This window comes from Piliocolobus tephrosceles, chromosome 1 (assembly GCF_002776525.5).
Source record: "Piliocolobus tephrosceles isolate RC106 chromosome 1, ASM277652v3, whole genome shotgun sequence".
Lineage (NCBI taxonomy): Eukaryota > Metazoa > Chordata > Mammalia > Primates > Cercopithecidae > Piliocolobus > Piliocolobus tephrosceles.
The window spans coordinates 210,878,043-210,900,503 of NC_045434.1; the positions used below are offsets into that span (position 1 = coordinate 210,878,043).

The 22,461-nt window shown below is 50.4% G+C and overlaps 1 protein-coding gene across 1 annotated transcript in view; it reads left to right on the top strand.

The window, feature by feature from the left end:
- Nucleotides 1-22,461, top strand: part of C1H1orf127 (chromosome 1 C1orf127 homolog) — an 86,225-nt gene that overhangs the window by 3,477 nt on the left and 60,287 nt on the right. Inside the window, exons 2-6 of the mRNA XM_031936223.1 lie at nucleotides 2,935-3,035; nucleotides 4,818-4,820; nucleotides 11,832-11,948; nucleotides 15,729-15,853; nucleotides 17,931-18,074. Of these exons, the coding sequence (XP_031792083.1) occupies nucleotides 2,935-3,035; nucleotides 4,818-4,820; nucleotides 11,832-11,948; nucleotides 15,729-15,853; nucleotides 17,931-18,074 (490 nt within the window). The remainder of the gene's footprint in view (nucleotides 1-2,934; nucleotides 3,036-4,817; nucleotides 4,821-11,831; nucleotides 11,949-15,728; nucleotides 15,854-17,930; nucleotides 18,075-22,461) is intronic.

Consider the following 22,461-nt stretch of genomic DNA (forward strand, 5'->3'; position numbering starts at 1 on the left):
CAGTGGCTCACACCTGTAATCCCAGCATTTTGAGAGGCTGAGGTGGGCGGATCACTTGAGGCCAGGAGTTCAAGACCAGTCATGGCCAACATGGTGAAACCCCCGACTCTACTAAAAATACAAAAATTAGCAAGGCGCGTGGTGGCACACGCGTGTAATCCCAGCTACTCAGGAGGCTGAGGCACGAGAATCACTTAAACCTGAGAAGCAGAGATTGCAGTGAGCTGAGACTGTGCCACTGTACTCCAGCCTGGGTAACAGAGCGAGAGACTCAGTCTCAAAAAAGAAAAAAAAGCGAGATCCTTTCCCTTCCCTGCTTAGAGTTCTCCAGGACTTCCCATCATTTTTTATGGTAAAACCTCAGCCTGCACCCCGGCCGTGGCTCCTGCCTGCCCCTCTCCTTTTTGACTACCAGCAGCCCCTCTGTCACTGGCTCTAGTTCCACTGACCTTCTTTTGAGTCCTTAAACACACACACACCAAATTCATTTCTGACTGTTTGCACCTGTGCACTATTTCCTCTGCTGGGAAATGCCCTTCCCCAGGTCTTTGCGTGGGATTCTTTTTTTTTTTTTTTTGAGACAGGGTCTCGCTTTGTCACCCAGGCTGGAGTGCATTGGCATGATCATTGCTCACAGCCTAGACCTCCCAGGTGTAAGCAATCCTCCCACCTCAGCCTCCTGAGTAACTGGGACCACAAGCGCATGTCACCATGCCAGGTTAATTTTAAAACTTTTTTGTAGACATCGAGTCTTGCTGTGTTGCCCAGGCTGGTCTCAAACTCCTGGGCTCAAGTGATCCTCCTGCCTCAGTCTCCCAAAGTGTTGGGATTATAGGCGTAAGCCACCATGCCCAGCGGGACTCCGTGACATACATACCATCTTGGTTCAAATGTCACCTCTCAGTGATGTTTTACCTGACATAAAGAAATTTGGGGGCTCGGTGCAGTGGCTCACTCCTATAATCCCAGCACTTTGGGAGACCGAGGTGGGTGGATCGCTTGAGCTCAGGAGTTTGAGACTAGCCTGGGCAACATGGCGAAACGCCGTCTCTACAAAAAAATACTAAAAAATTAGCCAGGCATGGTGGCTATTTTTTTTTTTACTGTGGAATTTTGTTCTTGTTACCCAGGCTGGAGTGCAGTGGCGCGATCTCAGCTCACTGCAACCTCCGCCTCTCGGGTTCAAGCAATTCTCCTGCCTCAGCCTCATAAGTAGCTGGGATTACAGGCATGTGCCATCACACCCGGCTAATTTTTGTATTTTTAGTACAGATGAGGTTTCGCCATGTTGACCAGGTTGGTTTTGAACTCCTGACCTCAGGTGATCCGCCAGCCTCGGCCTCCCAAAATGCTGGATTACAGGTGTGAGCCACAGTGCCCGGCAAAAATAGAAATTTGGAATAAACAAAAATATTATTTTTAAAGGTTACTGATGTCTTCAATGGAAAACTAAGCATTGTTTGAAGAGGCTTCCTGCTGTCTAACTCCAGCCTTTGATCACCTTTGTGCTATTTTATAGTGCTCTAAGTCACAGAGAACCTATGGCAATGCAACCAGTTCCTGCCTATGGACATGCAAATAAATTTCCTCAGGGGAGGTTGCATTGGCTTCCCTTCCCCACTGTGGAAGAAGCCAGTTTGGTGTCTATTTGCAAATTCATTTGAACATTCCTCATCTAGAAATGTATCTCTTCTTTCTTCTCCTTTGAACTGGTTGTAACCTCTGCCTGGTTCCCTCACTAATAATGGGTTAATAAAATCTTTAATACAGATTCATCATTTTATTTATTTATTTATTTATTGGAGAGGGAGTCTCACTCTGTCACCCAGGCTGGAGTGCAGTGGTGTGATCTCAGCTCATTGCAATCTCCGCCTACTGGGCTCAAGCAATTCTCCTGCCTCAGCCTCCTGAGTAACTGGTATTACAGCTACAGCTGGGATTATAGGCATGAGATTCATCATTTAAAATCTTTTTGAAGTCAGGCATGGTGGCTCACACCTGTAATCCCAGCACTTTGGGAGGCTGAGGCGGGCAGGTCACCTGAGGTCAGGAGTTCAAGACAAACCCGGCCAACATGGTGAAGCCCTGTCTCTATTAAAAATACAAAAATTAGCCGGGCATGGTGGCAGGCGCCTATAATCCCAGCTACTCGGGAGGCTGAGGCAGGAGAATCACTTGAACCTGGGAAGCAGAGGTTGTAGTGAGCGAGATTGCGCCATTGCACTCCTGCTTGGAGGATAAGAGCGAGACTTCGTCTCAAAAAATATATATATATAAAAATATATTATTTATATTTATATAATATTTTATTATATAAATTATATTTTATTATATAAATCATATGTAATGTATGTATATATATATATTTTGAGACAGGGTCTCACTCCAGTCACCCAGGCTGGAGTACAGTGGTGCAATCACTCCTCACTATAGCCTCGACTTCCCAGGCAGAGGTGATCCTCCCACCTCAGCCTCCTGAGTAGCTGGGACTACAGGCATGGCCGCCATGCCCGGCTAATGTTTTATATTTTTAGTAGAGACAGTGTTTCACCATGTTACCTAGGCTGATCTTGAACTCCTGGTCTCAAGCTATCCCCCACTGCCTCAGCCTCCCAAAGTGTTGGGATTACAGGTGTCAGCCATCGCACCCGGCCTAAAATATATGTTGGCTTTTTTGAGAATGATCTTTTCACACTGGCCTCATCAGAGGTCCTCTCAGGCTCTCTGTATGTCACCACTCTGTTTCATTTTCTTCCGAGCCTGATTACTATCTGAGATTATTTTGTTCTTCTATTTCTTTACTTATGGTTGGATTTTTGTGTCTTGGCCATTGTGCCTAGTAGGCACTCAAAAGAAATAGACTGAGTGAATGAAGGTAGATGAGGCAGCGGCTGGGCAGTGCATCTCCCCACACCCTTCCCTTCTCTCCCGCAGGGCCGTCTGTCTTGCCTGTGTTCAGCCCACGGTATTCCCATGGAGCCTCTCCTTCAGGTCAGAGAGGGACAAGCCAAGCTCTGCACTGGAAGTTTTAACAGGTAAATCACTCACACTTTTATGGTTGGCATCAGGCTTTGGGCATTTCCCCAACGAGCAGACTGAGAACCAACCTGCTGGGTGACAGTGGGCAACTTTGGAAGCAAGAAAGCCTTCCAAAGCCTTCACCAAAGCATGAATTTCGGGCTGTCATTCTCTCAAGAAGGAAGTGGCATTCCTGCAGGCCAAGTGCTGGAGCTCATGTGGCTGGCTGGGGCCAGACTTAGGGCCAGGCCTGGCATCCTCTGACTCAGAGCTCAGTGCCTGTTTCAATAATAAAAACCAGGACAGGGAGCATGTGTGGTGTGCCGGGCCTGTCTTGGGGAATTTGTGTCTATTAATTAACTCATTCTAACAAGACTTTTAGATGATGACGTGAAGTCCAGAGGAGTGAGTGACCTGTCTAAGGTCCCATAGCAATGAGTAACAGAGCCAGGATTTCACCCTCCAGAGCCCCTGCACTTAGCCACCCTGCAAACAGTTGACACTGTGGGTGTAACACGTCTTTGCTAAGCACTTACTCTGGGCTTGGCCCTGTGCTGAGGGTTTCATATGCCATCATCCTATTTCTTTTTTTTTTTTTTGAGACGGAATTTTACTCATTCCTTCATTTAGTCAGCTGTTGTTTTTTTTGTTGTTTTGTTTTATTGGTTTTTTTTTGTTTTTTTTTGTGTTTTGAGGTGGAGTCTCGCTCTGTCGCCCGGGCTGGAGTGCAGTGGCCAGATCTCAGCTCACTGCAAGCTCCGCCTCCTGGGTTTACTCCATTCTCCTGCCTCAGCCTCCCGAGTAGCTGGGACTACAGGCGCCAACCACCTCACCTGGCTAGCTTTTTGTATTTTTTAGTAGAGACGGGGTTTCACTGTGTTAGCCAGGATGGCCTTGAACTCCTGACCTTGTGATCTGCCCGTCTTGGCCTCCCAAAGTGCTGGGATTACAGGCTTGAGCCACCGTGCCCGGCCTTATCATCCCATTTCATCTCCTTTTTTTTTTTCCTCAGACAGAGTCTCACTCTGTCCCCCAGGCTAGAGTGCAGTGGTGTGATCTCAGCTCACTGCAACCTCTGCCTCCCAGGTTCAAGCGATTCTCCCGCCTCAGCCTCCCGAGTGGCTGGGACTACAGGTGCATACCAGCACAGCCAACTAATTTTTGTATTTTTAGTACAGACAGGGTTTCATCATGTTGGCCAGGCTGATCTTGAACTCCTGACCTCCGGTGATCTGCCCGCCTTGGCTTCCCAAAATGCCTGGGAATACAGGTGTGAGCCACCGTGCTCAGCCCTCATTTCACCTTCTTGATATCAATGAGAGAGAGGCTATTTTTGTGCTACAAGGTTCAGGAGTCTCCAACACTACCTTCACTATTGACAGCAACTCCAAGTTCAAGGGTGCCCAATACCACCTTCAGGTTTGATAATTTACCAGAAGGAACCATAGAGCTCAGAAAAGCTGTGATACTCGTGATTAAATGCCGTGGGTTAAAGTCAGCCAAGGAAAGAGGTGTACGGGGTGCAGTACAGGAGAGACCCAGGGACAAGCTTCTGTTATGGGATCTCTGGGGTGTTGATTTTTCTGGTGGGAAACCTCTATGGCCACTGGCACCTTTGCCTGAGTTCTTGGAGTTCTTGTCCTGCGTCCAGGAAGAATGAGGAATGCAGACAAGTGAAGGATGAAGAAGGGGAAGAGTTTTATTTAGTGTTAGAACAGCTCAAAGGAGTGGCTAGCTCTTCTCCGTAGGCAGGTCTTCCCACCGAGTGTTCAGCTCTCAGCAGAAAGGAGGCCCTGGAGAGGGTGGCTTCTCTCCGCAGGCGAGTCATTCGGACGTCTCTGCAGGTCTCTGCAGTTCTCAGCAGAGCGGTTAGCTTCTCTCTGCTCACTGGTCGTCCCACCCGCTCTGCTCTCAGCAGAGAGGGTACTCAACTCATCCTATCGTCTCTCTGCGGTCATCTTCCTCTGGCCCTCTTCTGCCTGGCTTTTGCTGCGCCCTGTGCTTTTATGGACCTCAGAGGGGAGGAAGTGTGTGCTGATTGGTCCACGGGCAGCCATGGGCCAGCCGGAAAGAGGCCCCACGAGTCCCTACTCCAGGCTGAGGGACTGGCAGCCCAGCCCGCAGCCTTCAGGCCCTCCCTGGCCCACAGCTGGGGTCTTACTGGGGACCTGTCCCCTTCTACCCAGGAATCAATCAGCCTCCCACTGCCGTTCATGGCCCACAGGCTTGGCCCCAACCCCTCTAAGAGATCTGAGCAGGTCCCTGGAGTGGAGAGAGACCAGGCTGCAGGAGAAGACATGCCCTGAGCCTGCAGAGACTTGGTAGGGGGTCCTTCCTGGGGTCCCCGAGGGTGCAGGCTGCAGAGACACCCAGCTCCTGCACCTGGGAGGGCAGCCGCAGCTGCACCCGGGAAAGCAGATCCTGCCTGCTCCTAGCCCTCCCCCAAGAGCACAGGGAGGCTCCGATCCACAGCTGCAGTTTGGGCAGCTGTAGCCCCGCCCAGGAGGGTGGGGCTCCCACCTGCTCCACAGCAGGAGGCCTGGGTCTGCAGCTGCGGTTTGGGAGTCTGCGGAGGCACCCAAGGAGCTCCCAGCCTCAGAAGGGGTGGGGCTCCCACTGGCTCCCTGGAGTGTTCAGCCCCAGCCACACCTCCCTGCTGCAGCCAGTGTGATGGCAGCAGCCACTGCCACTACTTCTGGGTGCCCTTTCCCCGTGGGGTTGTACAGACAGGGCCAGCTTCTCTCAGCAGGGATGAGTGACAGTACATACAGAATATGCCGACCTGAGAAGAGCTCCTGAGCCTTCCTATCCAGAGGTTTTACTGGAGGTCAGTTGCATAGCCATGGCTGACTACCTGCGTGACTGACTTTAGTCTTTTTCTAATTTTTATTTTATTTTTAATTTTTTGAGACAGAGTGTTGCTGTGCTGTCCAGGCTGGAGTGCAGTGGCGTGATCTCAGCTCACTGCAGCCTCCACCTCCCAGGTTCAGGCGATTCTCTGCCTCAGCCTCCCGAGTAGCCGGGATTACAGGCACTTGCAACCACGCCTGGCTAATTTTTGTATTTTTAGTAGAGACAGGGTTTCACCATGTTGGCCAGGCTGGTCTTGAACTCCTGATCTCAAGTGATCTGCCCACTTCTGCCTCCCAAAGTGCTGGGATTACAGGCATGAGCCACCGCACCCAGCCACAAAGACACTCTTTTTTTTTTTTTGAGATGGAGTCTCGCTCTGTCGCCCCCAGTGACGCGATCTCGGCTCACTGCAAGCTCCGCTTCCCAGGTTCACGCCATTCTCCCGCCTCAGCCTCCAGAGTAGCTGGGACTACAGGCGCCCGCCACCACGCCTGGCTAATTTCTTTTTTTTGTATTTGTAGTAGAGACGGGGTTTCACCGTGTTAGCCAGGATGGTCTCGATCTCCTGACTTTGTGATCTGCCCGCCTCAGCCTCCCAAAGTGCTGGGATTACAGGCTTGAGCCACCGCGCTGGGCCACAAAGACACTCTTAACAGGCAAAACATTCCAAGGGCTTAGAATTTATTTCCCAGGTGCTTTGACCCAGGAGGGGCAAAGGGTCAATTCTTTGGGCCCAGGTTAATTATTTATTACACGTGCCCATTTTGCAGAAGAAGAAATGGGGTCTTGGAGAGATTAAATGACTTGCCTCAGGTTATATAGCTCGATCCAGGGTCTAAGCCTTGATCATCCAACTCCAGGGTGAGAAACAAATTAGCCCAGGAGATGATATTATTTCATATTCCCATTTCTGCAGTTGTAGAATAATTCATGTGTAGAGTGTGTGCGTGTGTGTGTGTATTTCAGAGACAGGGTCTTGCTATGTTGCCCAGGCTGGAGTGCAGTGGCATTCACGGGCGTGATCATTGCACAGTAGAACCTCAAATTGCTGGGTAAAGGCGATCCTGCTGCCTCATCCTCCAGAGCAGCTGAGTCTACAGACGTGCACCACTGCGCCCAGCTTGGAGTATATATTTAACATAAGCTCTCTATCAACTCTGGGCAGGGCTCTATTGGGGGAAATAGGTTACATCCAACAAGATTCCACTTCCTGTGGATGAACAATCTCACTTAATACTATTGTTCTTGTGTGATTACAGAAAACTCCAATTTTCTGTATTGGAGTACTTGGGATGAAAACGTGCTTAACCCGTCTTTAGCAGAGGCCTCTGTGGGTGCCACGCACAGGGCAAGGTATTGGGGGTGCCATAGTGAACAAGTTAGACACAACTTACGCCTTTTCCTGGAGCTTGTAGTTTGTGTCAAGGGGGAGAAGAGAAAATGACAAATCTCTGGGTCACGGCTTCTCTTATTCTCCAGCTTCAGGGCAGACCAGGCTCCAGCCATAGCCCTTTGCTGGACAGATACTGAGCAGTTGCTGGCCAATAGGCACTGGTCCATGGGAGGACCCTGGGGATAGAGTGGTCAACAAGGCAGACACAGCCCCTCCCCTTCTTGAGCTTCTCTTTGCCTCAGTGGGAGACAACCTGATCTCCACCTATCCTCACTCGAGTAGGAGAAGTATACAGAAATCTCATGAACAACTAGGTAACGTAATTCCCAACAGTGATTCAAGTCAGGAAGGAAAGAGACACAGGACCAGGGTAGAGAATGGGTGGGGGTGGTCAGGGAGGACCTCCCAGAGGAGGTGACGTTTAATTTTAGACCCGCAGATGAAGAAGAGCCAGCCACATGAAGAGCAGGGAATGGTGTTTCAGGCAGAGGGAACAGTATGTGCAGAGGCCCTGAGGTGGAGAAAAGACCAGCTTGGCTCAGGGCCACATGGATTGTGGAAGTGTTTGGATTTTATTCCAAGGGTAGTGGGCAGTCACTGAAGGTTCTGAGAAGAGGCTGACATGATCTCATTTCCATTTGAAGATCTCTCGTGGCTGCCGTGTTGAGAATGGACCAGGGTGGGTTGGGCAGAGGCCGGGGTCGGGGTGACCATGACACTGCACACTGCCTCTCCCCTCTGGTCTGGGCGCAGGCTGTGCTCTCTGCCTGGAGCGCTCAGCAGAGCTGCAGAATTCCATGGCTGAGCCAGTTTGCCCCTACTCTACATTTTCTTTTTTTTTTTTGATATGGAGTCTTGCTCTGTCACCTCAGCTGGGGTGTAGTGGCACCATATTGCTCACTGCAGCCTCTGCCTCCTGGGTTCCAGCGATTCTCTGGCCTTAGCCTCCTAAGTAGCTAGGATTACAGGTACACGCCACCATGCCCGGCTAAGTTTTGTATTTTTAGTAGAGACAGGGTTTCGCCATGTTGGCCAGGCTGGTCTCAAACTCCTGACCTCAGGTGATCCGCCACCTTGGCCTCTCAAAGTGCTGGGATTACAGGCATGAGCCACCGTGCCTGGCCACCCTTACTCTACTTTTATGAGTCAAGTGACTTGTAAACAAATTTCTACCTAGGGCCTATTTGTTTTATTTATTTATTTATTTATTTATTTATTTATTGAGTCTCACTCTGTCACCTAGGCTGGAGTGCAGTGGCGCGATCTTGGCTCACTGCAACATCTGCCTCCCAGGTTCAAGTGATTCCCCTGCCTCAGCCTCCCAAGCAGCTGGGGTTACAGGCACCCACCACCACACCCGGCTAATGTTTGTATTTTTGGTAGAGATTGGGTTTCACCATGTTGGCCAGCCTTGTCTTGGACTCCTGACCTCAGGTGATCCACCGGCCTCGGCCTCCCAAAGTGCTGGGATTACAGGCGTGAGTAATACGCCTGTATGTGAGTAATATGCGCCCGGCCCGTATTTTTTTTAAAGTGCACGTGAGTATCCCATATCCATGTCAAGCAGATTCAGGGGAGACCTCCCAGTTTCTCCACCAGCTCTCCTAGACAGTGGGAGGCTGTGTCCACAATGAAGCCTTGAGGCCTGTAGGAGTCAGATATACATCTCATAACCGCAGAGGAACACAACATTGGGTTCGTTATTGATTCAGCGCCATGTGTATTCTAACATTTATCAATTTCTCTAATACTCTGTCTGGCTCTGTGATGGCCTGGAAAACGATGGCGGGGAGTTTGCGCCACTGGTCCTGCTGCTCTGTACCTGGATAAGTCCTTTCATCTCTGGATGACAGTAATTATTATTATTATAAGAGCTGTCACCTTTAGGCATGTGCTCTGCAGTGATCACCCTGTAAAGACCTTTATATGCATTAACTCATTAAAGTCTCACATCTACCCTATGAAGTCCCATCACTGCCATCATCACCACCATCGCCACCATTACCATCACCATCATCACCAGCACCACCACCACATCACCACCACCATCACCACCACCACCATAATCACCATCACTATTATTGCCATCATCACTGTCACTAGCACCAACACCACCATCATCACTACCACCATCATTACCACCACCATCAATACCATAATCACCATCATCACATCACTATTACCACCATCATCACCACCATGATTACCACCATCACCAGCACGATCATCACTATGACCATCACTACCATGTTTATCACCATCACCATCATTATTATCACCATCACCACCATCATTACTATCACCATCACCATCACCACCACCATCACTACCATCACCACCATCACCATCACCACCATCGCCACCATCACCACCATCATTACTATCATTACCACCATCATCACCACCATCACCAGCACCATCATCACTATGATCATCACTAACATGATTATCACCATCACCATCATTATTACCACCATCACCACCATCACCACCATCACCACCATCATCACCACCATCACCACCATCAACACCACCATCACCACCATCATCACCACCATCACCACCACCATCACCACCATCACCACCATCATCACCACCATCACCACCATCACCACCATCACCACCACCATCACCACCATTACCACCATCATTACTATCATCACCACCATCACCATCATCATCACCACCATCACCAGCACCATCATCACTATGACCATCACTACCATGATTATCACCATCACCATCATGATCACCACCATCACCACCATCACTATGATCATCACCATTAACACCATCATCACCACCACAATCACTATCAATATCATCCCACTACTACCATCACCATTATTACTGTCATCACCATCATTATCATACAATCAATTCACAGAAATAAACTGAAACTAAGCAACAGGTGTACACACACACACACACACACACACACACACACAACAGAGGTGGGATTCAAACCCAGATGCCTACTGACACCAGTGCCTATGATCTTTTTTTTTTTTTTTGAGACAGGGTCTCACTCTGTCACCCAGGCTGAACTCACTGCAGCCTCTGCCTCTTGGGCTCACAGTCCTCCCACCTCAGCCTCCCGAGTAGCTGAGGCGTGCACTACTGTGCACCATTGTGCTCCGCTAATTTAAATGAATTTTTTTTTCTTTTTTCTTTTTTTTTTTTTTGAGACGGAGTCTCGCTCCATCGCCCAGGCTGGAGTGCGGTGGCCGGATCTCAGCTCACTGCAAGCTCTGCCTCCTGGGTTTATGCCATTCTCCTGCCTCAGCCTCCCGAGTAGCTGGGACTACAGGCGCCCGCCACCTCGTCCGGCTAGTTTTTTGTATTTTTTAGTAGAGACGGGGTTTCACCGGGTTAGCCAGGATGGTCTCGATCTCCTGACCTCATGATCCGCCCGTACAGGCTTGAGCCACTGCGCCCGGCCGAATTTTTTTTTCTTACTGTTGCCCAAGCTGTTCTCAAACTTCTGAGCTTAAGCGATCTGCTCACCTGAGCCTCCCAAAGTGCTGGGATTACAGTTGTGAGCCACCATGCTGGCAAGTACTCACACATGTACCATGAAGTCATATTGCTCCCTGTCTCCCCCTATAAAACGAAGTTTAGATTTAATGACCTCCAAGACTTTGCTACTCAAAGTGTTGTCCCTGGACCAGCAGCCATCACTTGGGAATTTGGTAGAACTGTTGAATCTCAGACCCCGCCTTAGACCTATGAATCTGTATTTTAACTAGTGCCCAAGTTACTTGTAGGCATGCTAGAATGCTTTTTTTGCTTTCTTTTTTTTTTTTTTTTTTTGAGTCAAGAGTTTCGCTCTGTCACCCAGGCTGGAGTGCAGTGTCATGATCTCGGCTCACTGCAACCTCTGTCTCCCAGGTTCAAGCGATTCTCCTGCCTCAGCCTCCTGAGTAGCTGCGATTACAGGCATGCGCCACCACGCCCAGCTAATTTTTATATTTTTTACTAGAGATGGAGTTTCACCGTGTTGGCTAGGCTGGTCTTGAATTCCTGGCTTCAACTGATCCATCCACCCACCTCGGTCTCCCAAAGTGTTGAGATTACAGGTGTGAGCCACCATGCCCGGCCTGCAGGCTGGAATTTGAGGACCTCCCCAACAGGTTCTTCCTCCTTGGACATTCTGTGAACTGTGACCTCTGTATGGAGTAAAGGGTCACTCTGTTAGGACAGTACGACCCTTATATGCCCTTTCCTGACTATTCCATTGAATCCAGGCCGAGGGGAGCTCTTTGCTTCCCTCCCTCCCTCCCTTCCTTCCTTCCTTCTTCCTTCCCCCTTCTTTCCTTCCTTTCTTCCTTCCTCCTTCCTTCCTTCCCTCCCTCCCTCCCTCTCTTCCTTCCTTCCTTCTTCCTTTCCTTCCTTCCTTCCTTCCCCCTCCCTCCTTCCCCCTCCCTCCTTCCCCCTCCCTCCCCCAGTCCCTCCACTCACTCATTCACTCCCTCCCTCCCTTCCTTCCTTCCTTCTTTCCTTCCTTCCTTCCTTCCTTCCTTCCTTCCTTCCTTCCTTCCTTCCTTCCTTCCTTCCTTCCCGGAAGCATCTTCTTGTTGGACAGACACAGTCGAGTGTTTCTCAGACTACATGACCCTGTGGATCCCGAGGAGCCACGTGGAGGGGCTGAGGCTGTGGCTGGTCAGGACCTTGCACTTGCCAGGTAAGAGGCAGTTGGTGACTGGGCGGGGTCTTTGCTGGGGCTTTTGTGTTGCCTTCCCCTGCCTGCAGTGCTCCTCCCCCATGGCTCTTGCAGGTTCCTGGGCATCATTCAAATCTCTGCTCAAAGGCCACCTCCCCCTGCAGCCCTTCCAGGCTCTCTAAAGTCGTCCACGCCCACCCCAGTCATAATCCTGGCACTCCTCACTAGTAAGATGATCTCCTGCCATTGTTCCCAAGCTTGTGATCTGCACCCCTCTTCCCAACAGAAGGCTGCGCTGTGAGGGCACGGCCCACGTGCTTTTTGTTTACAGCTGCGTCTTCAGAACCGAGAACACTGCCTCATGCTTAGAAGAGTCCCAATAAATATTTGTTGAATGAACAAGTGGCCCAAAGCCCTGGAAGAAGCGCCCATCTGGTGCCGATATGCTCCAAAATCGAAATCACTCTGCAAAAGTGGAAGTGAGACTAAAGGGGTGATTCTCACACAAAATGGGAGGCCGTCACATGCTTGGTGGGGGAAGAGTGCACCTAAAATAGCAAAAAACAAGGGCATAGTGTCACTTCCAGAAACCTTTCTGCCATGAGCTTTCCAACAGAAGAAGTAGGAAAGTGTTGGATGGCATCAGGGTACCTGGAACCTTCTGGAAGGAACACGAGTAGCGAGAGGAGCAAACAGCTTGCTTCCCTCCATGCTCTCCATCTCAGTGGCTGCAAAGCGAGGCCCCAGGTTCCTCCTCTCTTTTGCACAGAATAATAGACATTGAGGAGGGAGGCTTTCCAATCTCTCCCGAAGTCTAGGAAAACCTCCCAGGGACCCTGCTCGTTCTGGAAATTCCTAAAGCACCTTCTGGGACCCGTAGGGCCTAAATCTGCCCGGGGAGGGCCAACCACCCATTGGCCAGCCAGCCCAGGAGGCCTTGGGAGAGACATTTGTGTATTAAAAGGCCACTTTTCCAGGAGAAAAGCTGTGGATACATTAAGCTGTCGCCTGTTCTTTGGAGAGCCATTATTAATGGAAAACAATAGATTAATAGTTTTAAAACGCTTGTTCAATAAGTAATTTTTATGGCTCTGGATAGAGCCCATTAAACATTTCTGTGTGTTATTATAAAGAAGTTTTAAGCGTAAAATCATAAAGCCAATAATCAGAGAATTAGTCACAGCGGCCAGCCACAGGCCATTAGTTTTAGGCGCTGTCAGAGCCACCTGTAGCTTTTGAGGGAGAGTTTTCATTTCACACGGCAGCGCCAGGTGGGGATGGAGGAATGATGGTGCCTGCTGCCTTCCATAAACTTGAGGGGACAGCAAGCAGGTGTGAGCAGCAGGGTGCCAGGCAAATATTTACAAAGTGCAAACGTGAATGCAAAACTAAAACGATCCAGGTCAATTTGCACATCCAGCTCAGACACTTTATTTCCCCAGCGAGCTACCTTTCACAGCCTTCCTCCGCCAGAGGCACGGCCTTGATCTCTTGCTAAAGATAGCGGTGGAAGCTGCGTGCTTTTGAAAGGAAAGCATGTCACCAGAGAATCCCACGTAGAAAGGCTGCCAGAGCTGTTTTCTGGAATAGCGTATTCATCTCCCGTCAAATGCACAATCGAGTCAAGCGTTTGGAAGTGGAACTGTGAGATTTAAAAATGCTTTAAAAATAATCATGACAAAAGCAATACAAGATAATTACAGAAACTAGAGGCAATCCAAACGAGATAATCAAAACTGCTTATAATCCCTCTACCCAGAGATAGCCCCCTTTATTTTTCACTCATTCAACAACTACTTATCTATTTATTTATTTTTTGAGACGGAGTCTCACTTTGTTGCCCAGGCTGGAGTGCAGTGGTGCAATCTCAGCTCACTGCAACCTCTGTCCCCCGGGTTCAAGCAATTCTTCTGCTTTAGCCTCTGGAGTAGCTGGGACTACAGGTGGCCCCCACTGTGCCAAACGAATTTTTGTATTTTTATTTCTATTTATTTATTTTTTTGAGACAGAGTCTCACTTTGTTGCCCAGGCTGGAGTGCAGTGGTGTGACCTTGGCTCACTGCAACCTCTGCCACCTAGGTTCAAGTGATTCTCCTGCCTCAGCCTCCCGAGTAGCTGAGTCTACAGATGCCTGCCACCACTCCCAGCTAATTTTTTTGTATTTTTAGTAGAGACAGGGTTTCACCATGTTGGCCAGACTGGTCTTGAATTCCTGGCCTCAAGTGATCCACTCACCTCGGCCTCCCAAAGTGCAGCGATTACAGGTGTGAACCACCGTGCCCGGCCTCATTCAACAACTATTTATTGAGAACCTTCTGTATGCCAGAAATAACTTGAGGCACTAAAGATGCAGCAATGAACAAAACAGACAAATACCCGTAGCCACATGGAGCTGACTTTTTTTTTTTTTTTTGAGATGGAGTCTCGCTCTGTTGCCCAGGTTGGAGTGCAGTGCCGCGATCTCGGCTCACTGCAAGCTCCACCTCCTGGGTTCACGCCATTCTCCTGCCTCAGCCTCCTGAGTAGCTGGGACTACAGGTGCCCGCCACTACGCCCGGCTAATTTTTTGTATTTTTAGTAGAGACAGGGTTTCACCGTGTTAGCCAGGATGTGTTAGCCAGGTCTTGATCTCCTGACATGATCCGCCCGCCTCGGCCTCCCAAAGTGCTGGGATTACAGGCGTGAGCCAGCAGGAGCTGACATTTGACTAGACGGCAATAAACAATTAACATAACAAATAAGCCAGTAAGATAGTGGGTTAGAAGACAATGAGTGTGCAGAAAAGGGTGAAGGAGGGCAGGATGGGGGAGTGTTAAGTGGGTAGTTAGGGTGGGCTTCATGGAGAAGGCGACATTTGCACAAGGACTGAAAGGAGGTAGGGGAGTCAGCCACGCGGATATCTGGGAGAAGAGAGTTCCAGGCAGAGGGCACAGCCAATGCAAGGGCCCTGAGGCAGGAGTGGGCCTGGGATGATTGAGAAACTGCAGTGGGTCTGGTGTGGTTGGAGCAGAGGGAGGGAGGGGAAGAGAAGTGGGAAAAAGGGTCAGAGAGCTGAGGGCAAGTCACGTGAGGCTTTCAAGGGTTTTGTTTTTTTACTCAATGGAGTTTTTTATTTTTTATTTTTATTTTTTTTCTGGGACAGTGTCTCACTCCATCACGTAGGCTGGAGTGCAGTGGCACAATCTTGGCTCACTGCAGCCTCCGCCTTCCAGGTTCAAGTCATTCTCGTGCCTCAACCTCCCAAGTAGCTGGAGTTACAGGCGTGTGTCACCACACCCGGCTAATTTTTGTAATTTTAGTAGAGATGGGGTTTCGCCATATTGGCCAGGCTGGTCTCAAACTCCTGAGCTCAGGTGATCCTCCCACCTCAGCCTCCCAAAGTGCTGGGATTACAGGTGTGAGCCACCACACCTGGCTGGCAGTGAGGAGGTCTGAGCAGAGGAGAGACACAATCTGCCTACATTTTGAACAGGATCCTGCCGGCTGCTGCATGGAATATTCACAACAGGGACGAAGGAGGAAGCTGGGGGATATGGGAGGAGGCAGCAGCAGTGACACAAGCTGAGGATTCGTGTTGGGAGATGGGGTCGGATTCTGGATACACCTTGATTGAAGAACCGTCGGGCTTTCCTGTTGGTATATGCCTTTTCAGACTTTTAAAAATTACTGCTATTTTTATCCCCTCCAGGTAAGAAGCTTCCAGGCAGAGCAGTTTCTACCTGCGAGTCTGATATTTCTGACCCTGCCAGAGAAGCCCCCTCCACAGGCTAAACCCATGTTTCTGTCCCGTTCTCATTCCAGGCACCTGGAGGGCCCCTAACCACCTGGATTCTTCTCTTGCTAAATGTGGCTACTTCCTGCATCCGGCTTCAGATGGTGACTTCTTTTTTCGAGTTCAATACTCGGCCTGCTTTGTGCAGAAAGAGGTGGGTTTGGGAAATTTTTTTTTTTTTTTTTAAGGGAGATTTAAGGAGCTAAGCCTGAGCTCAGATGTCAAGTAAGGAGACACTGCACCATTATTCCTCTGTAGAAACTGAGCTGAGGGAGACCAGAAATCTCTGCCTTCATGGAGTTTATGGGCATAGATATCAAAAGGCCGCCCAACTCAGATGCTGCCTCGTCCAGGCAGTCCTCCTGAGAATTCCCCCTTCTCTGTGCAGTGGACCTGCTTCTATCATTGCCAACGCTGACTCACAATGTGCCCACTTACACACCATCTCCTGCTGGACCTGGAGTCTCTGGGGTGAGGCAGTCACACCCACAGGCTTGCCTCAGGGCCTGGCACATAGTAGGTACTCAGTAAGTGCTTAACGAAGTGAATAAATGGTGTGAGGAGTTGCAAAGGCTGACTGACAGCCCTCACTTGCACAGGCCGGTTATGGGCTCACGAGACCACGTGATTCTAAAATTTACAGAAGTGAGATATTTTTGTATTTTTTTTCCTTTCTGTTTTTGAGACGGAGCCTCGCTCTGTTGCCCAGGCTGGAGTGCAGTGAGGCAATCTTGGCTCACTGCAATTTCCACCTCCCAGGTTCAAGCGATTCCCCTGCCTCAGCCTCCCAAGTAGCTGGGACAACTTGGTAAAGACGGGGTTTCACCCTGTTGGCCAGGCTGGTCTTGAGCTTCTGACCTCAAGTGATCCACCCACCTCGGCCCCCAGAGTAGCTGGGACTACAGGCATGCACTGCTATGCCCAGATAATTTTTGTACTTTTTGTAGAAGATGGGGTTTCACCATGTTGCCCCAGGCTGGTCTGAAATTCCCAGGCTCAAGCCATCCTCCCACCTCGGTGTCCCAATGTGTTGAGATGGTGGGAATGAGCCTCAGTGCCAGCATTCTTGTTACTTAAATTTCACGCTAGGGGTCCTACAAGGGGACGACCATCCCCACAGATTGGCTCACAGTTTTTTTTCTTGTCTTCTCCTCACCTCCACTTCCCCTTTCCATTTCTTTGTGCTCCCTTCCTTGACGCAGCCCAGAGTTTATCCCGAGTGGGTCGGTGGTCTGGAGTGGGGGAAGGAATTTTGGGAACTACCCTGCTCCTCCTCTTTCTCTTCCTCTCTGTGGTCACCCTTCTCTGACAGCCCCGTCAATACCCGCCCTTCTCAGGCCCCACCGCAAAGCGTAGACTTGGGTTCTTCTTGTGTGGCTGAATGAGGGCAGTCTGGGAGGGGTGGAGGGACCCATTGGTTTGACATCTTTGAAGTCTGCCTTGTACTGGAATGAGCTAGACCAGCTCTCGCGTTTAGTCTCAGCAATGGCCACATGCCTTTGGCTTAGTCATTTACCTTCTCTAAGCCTCAACTGCCTCATCTGTAAAATGAGAATTTTTTGTCTCGTAAGCCCAGCCTTGGCCGGGCTTGGTGGCTCACGCCTGTAATCCCAGTACTTTGGGAGGCCAAGATGAGCGGATCACTTGAGGCCAGGAGTTCGAGACCAGCCTGGCCAACATGGTGAAACCCTGTCTCTACTAAAAATAGAAAAATTAGATGGGCATGATGGCGTATGCCTGTAATTCCAGCTACTTGGGAGGCTGAGGCACGAGAATCGCTTGAACCTGAGAGGTGGAGATTGCAGTGAGCGGAGATCACACCACTCCACTCCAGCCTAGGTGATTGAGTGAGACTCTGTCTCAAAAACAAAAAACAGCCCAGCCTTATGAGACATTGGTGGGCGTCAAAGGAGATAAAGTGTGTTTGTCAACTGTCAAGGGACATTGGGATGCAAGTTCTTATTCTGTCTGACTAGGTTTGACCTTCCCAAAACCCACAAAAGTTCCCTGGCCTGGAGGGCTTCCTTGGTAGGGGCTGAGCTTCCAGAGCCAGACCCAGGCTCCGAGTTGCTGTCGACCCTGGTTTCATTTCCCATCCCTCTTCCACAAGCCCACCTTCTAGCAGGTTCATGGTATCCTATTTGCTGTGAACAGGGACTGACCTATAATTGCAGCCTACTAACTGTATTTTCCTCTCTCATTTGCACACATGAATTTTGCCCTACTTCCAGAAAGCAAATTACAGGCTGGAAATCAGAATATTTCAGAAAGGGGTGACAAGGTTGGAGCGGAGTGATCGATACATAATGAAGTGTCCAATGCTAAGGTCAAGACTGGGCCAGGAAAGCGTCCGCTGTGGGCCCATGTTCATCCAGGTAATGGGTTCCGAGGGTCTGGGAGGTGGCAGAGGGGCCTCCCAGGCTGGGCATCTCTCTAAAGGCCAAGGCAGGTGGCCTAGGCCCCTGCACTGCAGAATGTGGCCCAGAGAGACAGGTGGTAGCTGCAGATGCAGTATGGCATCGTTCTTCTACACATCCCTGGGTACTGGCTGGCTGCTAAGTCTCCTGGGTTTGGTTCTGAGCAAGGAGGGGTGAGATGGGAGGGGAGGGGGAGATTAAAGCTGTCTGACCTCGGGTTCTGGATTTCCCATCTTGGCTGGCTCAGGGGGTCACTTGGGTTATCACCAAAGCAGCAAAATTGCATCTTTGTGTCCTTTCTCTCTGGATTGAAAAAATTGGCTAGTTGAAAGGTTGAGCCCCAGATCCAATTGTGAGCTCTTTCATGGCCGTGTGCGCTCCTTGAATTCAAGTTTCTCTCTAGCTCTCATCAGCGGGGCACCTCTGTAAGCTAAACAAGATTTGGATGGGAGTGGGGAGGGCTAGAAACCCAAACATCTATAGGGACCAAACCCGCCACAGAAATGAGCATGCTGGACTGAAGAGGAGGCAGTAAAGAATTTTACTCATTCCTTCATTTAGTCAGCTGTTGTTGTTGTTGTTTTTTTTGTTGTTGTTTATTTTTGTTTTTTGAGGTGGAGTCTCGCTCTGTCGCCCGGGCTGGAGTGCAGTGGCCAGATCTCAGCTCACTGCAAGCTCCGCCTCCCGGGTTTACGCCATTCTCCTGCCTCAGCCTCCCAAGTAGCTGGGATTACAGGCGCCCGCCACCTCGCCCGGCTAGTTTTTTTTTTGTATTTTTAGTAGAGACGGAGTTTCACTGTGTTGGCCAGGATGGTCTAGATCTGACCTCGTGATCCGCCCGCCTCGGCCTTCCAAAGTGCTGGGATTACAGGCTTGAGCCACCGCGCCCGGCCTTGTTTTTTTTTTTTTTGAGATGGAGTATCGCTCTGTTGCCCAGGCTGGAGTGCAATGGTGTGATCTTGGCTCTCTGCAACCTCTGCCTCCCAGGTTCAAGCGATTCTCTTGCCTCAGCCTCCCAAGTAGCTGGAATTACAGGTGTGTGCCACCATGCCTGGCAAATTTTGTATTTTTAGTAGAGACGGAGTTTCACCATGTTGGCCAGGCTGGTCTCGAACTCCTGACCTCAAATGATCCACCCGCTCCAGCCTCCCAAAGTGCTGGGATTACAGGTGTGAGCCACTGCGCCCAGCCTGTTTTTTTAAAGAGACAGGATCTTGCTCTGTCACGCAGGCTCACTGCAGCCTTGACCTCCTGAGCTTAAGGGATCCTCCCACTTCAGCCTCCCGAGTAGCTGGGACTATAGGCGTATAACACCATGCCCAGCTAATTTTTAAATTTTTTTGTAGAGATGGAGACTCACTGTGTTGCCCAGGCTGGTCTCAAGCGATCCTCTCACCTTGGCCTCTCAAAGCCCTGGGATTATAGGCGTGGGCCAGTACGCCTGGCCCAGCAAACACTTATATATGGCTCATTCTGTGCTGGGCACCATTCTACTCACTTTGCAAATATTAACTCATCTCACCTTCACCATAATTCTGTGTAGTTGCTTCTATATTGATCCCCATTCTGCAGGTGAGAGAACTAAGCAGAGAGAGATTAGGAGACTTGCCAGCTGGTAGCAACAGAGCTGGGCTTTGAGCCAGGCCACATGGTAGGGGCTGGGGCATGCTGGAACAGGCACAACCTGCAGTCCTGGCTGCCTACAGAGGGAGCTGAGGCTGGACTCCACTCCAGCCCCATTTTGCCAGATTTTCCAACATTTCAAGATAAACTGGAAATCTGTAATTGTATGTGAAATCCTCTAATTTAAAAAAGTTCACTTTCATTTTTTTTTTTTTTTTGAGATGGAGTCTCATTCTGTCACCCAGGCTGGAGTGCAGTGGCATGATCTCGGCTCACTGCAACTTTCGCCTCCTGGGTTCAAGTGATTCTCCTGCCTCAGCCTCACGAGTAGCTGGAATTACAGGCATGCATTACCATACTCGGCTAATTTTTTTTTTTCTTTGAGACGGAGTCTCGCTCTGTCACCCAGGCTGGAGTGCAGTGGCGCAATCTCGGCTCACTGCAAGCTCTGCCTCCTGGGTTCACGCCGTTCTCCTGCCTCAGCCTCCCAAATAGCTGGGACTACAGGCACCCGCCACCACGCCTGTCTAATTTTTTGTATTTTTGGTAGAGATGGGGTTTCACTGTGTTAGCCAGGACGGTCTCGATTTCCTGACCTTGTGATCTGCCCACCTTGGCCTCCCACAGTGCTGGGATTACAGGCGTGAGCCACCACACCCAGCCTAATTTTTTATATTTTTGGGTTTCACCATGTTGGCCAGGCTGGTCTAGAACTCCTGACCTCAAGTGATCCACCCACCTCGGCCTCCCAAAGTGCTAGGATTACAGGTGTGAGCCACTGCACCCGGCCAAGTCACTTTAACTTTGTAGGTACTGCGCAGCTCAAAGTGCTGGATTTGGCTTGAGGGATTTGGTTGGGCATCTTCTGCCTGTGAGGAGGAGGAGGAAGGAAGGAGGAAGAGAAAGGAGAGGAAGTCAGAACTGAGAGGAGGAGGTTGGAGTGAAAAGGCTGCTGATGACAAACACCATGTATCCCACAAGCAAGCATTTATTTATTTATTTATTTTGAGACAGAGTCTCGCTCTGTTGCCCGGGCTGGCGTACAGTGGTGTGATCTTGGCTCACTGTAACCTCTGCCTCCTCGGTTCAAGCGATTCTCATGGAATCACAGGCATGCGCCACCATGCCGGTTGATTTTTTTGTATTTTTAGTAGAGATGGGGTTTCACCATGTTGTCCAGGTTGGTCTCGAACTCCTGACCTCAACCAATCCACCTGCCTTGGCCTCCCCGAATGCTAGGATTACAGGCGTGAGCTGCCGCGCCTGGCCCCAACAAGCATTTATTGAGCATCTATTGTATGCCCAGCCCTGTGCTGGTGCTGAGGGAACAGATATGACCAAGGCGTGACTTGCCCCAGGAAGAGCTTATCGCTTTCTTCTTATCTGATCTGAACTTCAAAAATGAGTGTGCTGTGGTGGGAAGGGCCCCTGCACCAGCCCAGCTCAGAAGACCTGGGCTCATCTCCGCTCAGCCCGGCTCACTGCCGTGTTGGACTCTAAAGCTGCTTTGCTTCTTCACCTGAAGGAGAAGGGGCTGAGCGGGGGGGTCTTCCTCTGCCCACCTGCCTTTATTAAGGGCTCAGAGTGGCCACACCAAAGCCGGTGTTGGTACACCTAAGAATTGTGGGGCCCCACCCCGGGATCCCCAAGCAGGGCTGCCAGGGCACCTGTTTGACATCCCGGGGCTGGTCACTGCTCCCTCTGCACTGGGCCTGTGATTCTGGAAGCCGCCGCCAGGGGGACGGTGTTGCCGGCATCACCCGACAGTGGGGCGAATCGCTGAGAAAAGCAGAAACGACTCCCGACCGGGGCGCCCGCTTGGTCTCCATCGTCCTGCCCTTGAAGCCCAGATGCCCCAATGCCCCAGTCCCCGGCATCCTTCACTGACCAAGGTGTGGGAGCGGGTCGGGGGAGGGGTGCTCTGCATCCCTGAACAGAGCTGCACAGAGGTGGGCAGAACACGAGGAACAGAGGCGGGTCTCTGCTGCCCCCGCCTCCCCTCCAACCCCTTCCCCCATTGAGAACCTCATCGAATTGACTGATTCATTCCTGGTGACTTCTGCAGCCGCCACTTCCGTGGCTGCACCTTGAACTTGCATTAAGTTTTAATTAAAGCCGTTTCACCGGCCTTGCCCTTGGCTAAATGCAGCTGTGGGCACAGGGCACATAGATATTTAATACTCTGCCTCTCCCCGCTGATGGCACAGGGTGCCCAAGGGTGTACCCGAGCCGTGCCCTGCTCGCAGTGATCTGCGAGCTTGCTGAAGTATGCCCACAGGCCCCGAGCGGGAGGCCGCACAATAACTATTCATTGCCCTGGGTTAAGTGTGCCCAGGGGCACCCGTAAACTCAATGCAGTGATTAGCGATTACTCCCAGTGAAGGCTGCCCGAGCTCCTGCAGAATGTCCACGGGCCCTAAATATAGCCTCCTCATGGCGACTTAAAGGGCACGGTGCATTTTGGCTGTGCACTTGTCACATTTACCCTTCTTCCTTTTGGTAATGTTTTTTTGGAGACAGAGTCTCATTCTGGCCAGTGTCGCCCAGGCTGGAGTGAATGGGACAATCTCAGCTTACTGCAACTTCTGCCTCCTGGGTTCAAGTGAACCTCGTGCCTCAGCCTCCTGAGTAGCTGGGACTACAGGTGTCTGCCACCACTCCTGGCTCTAATTTTCTCTTTCTTTCTTTCTTTCTTTCTTTCTTTCTTTCTTTCTTTCTTTCT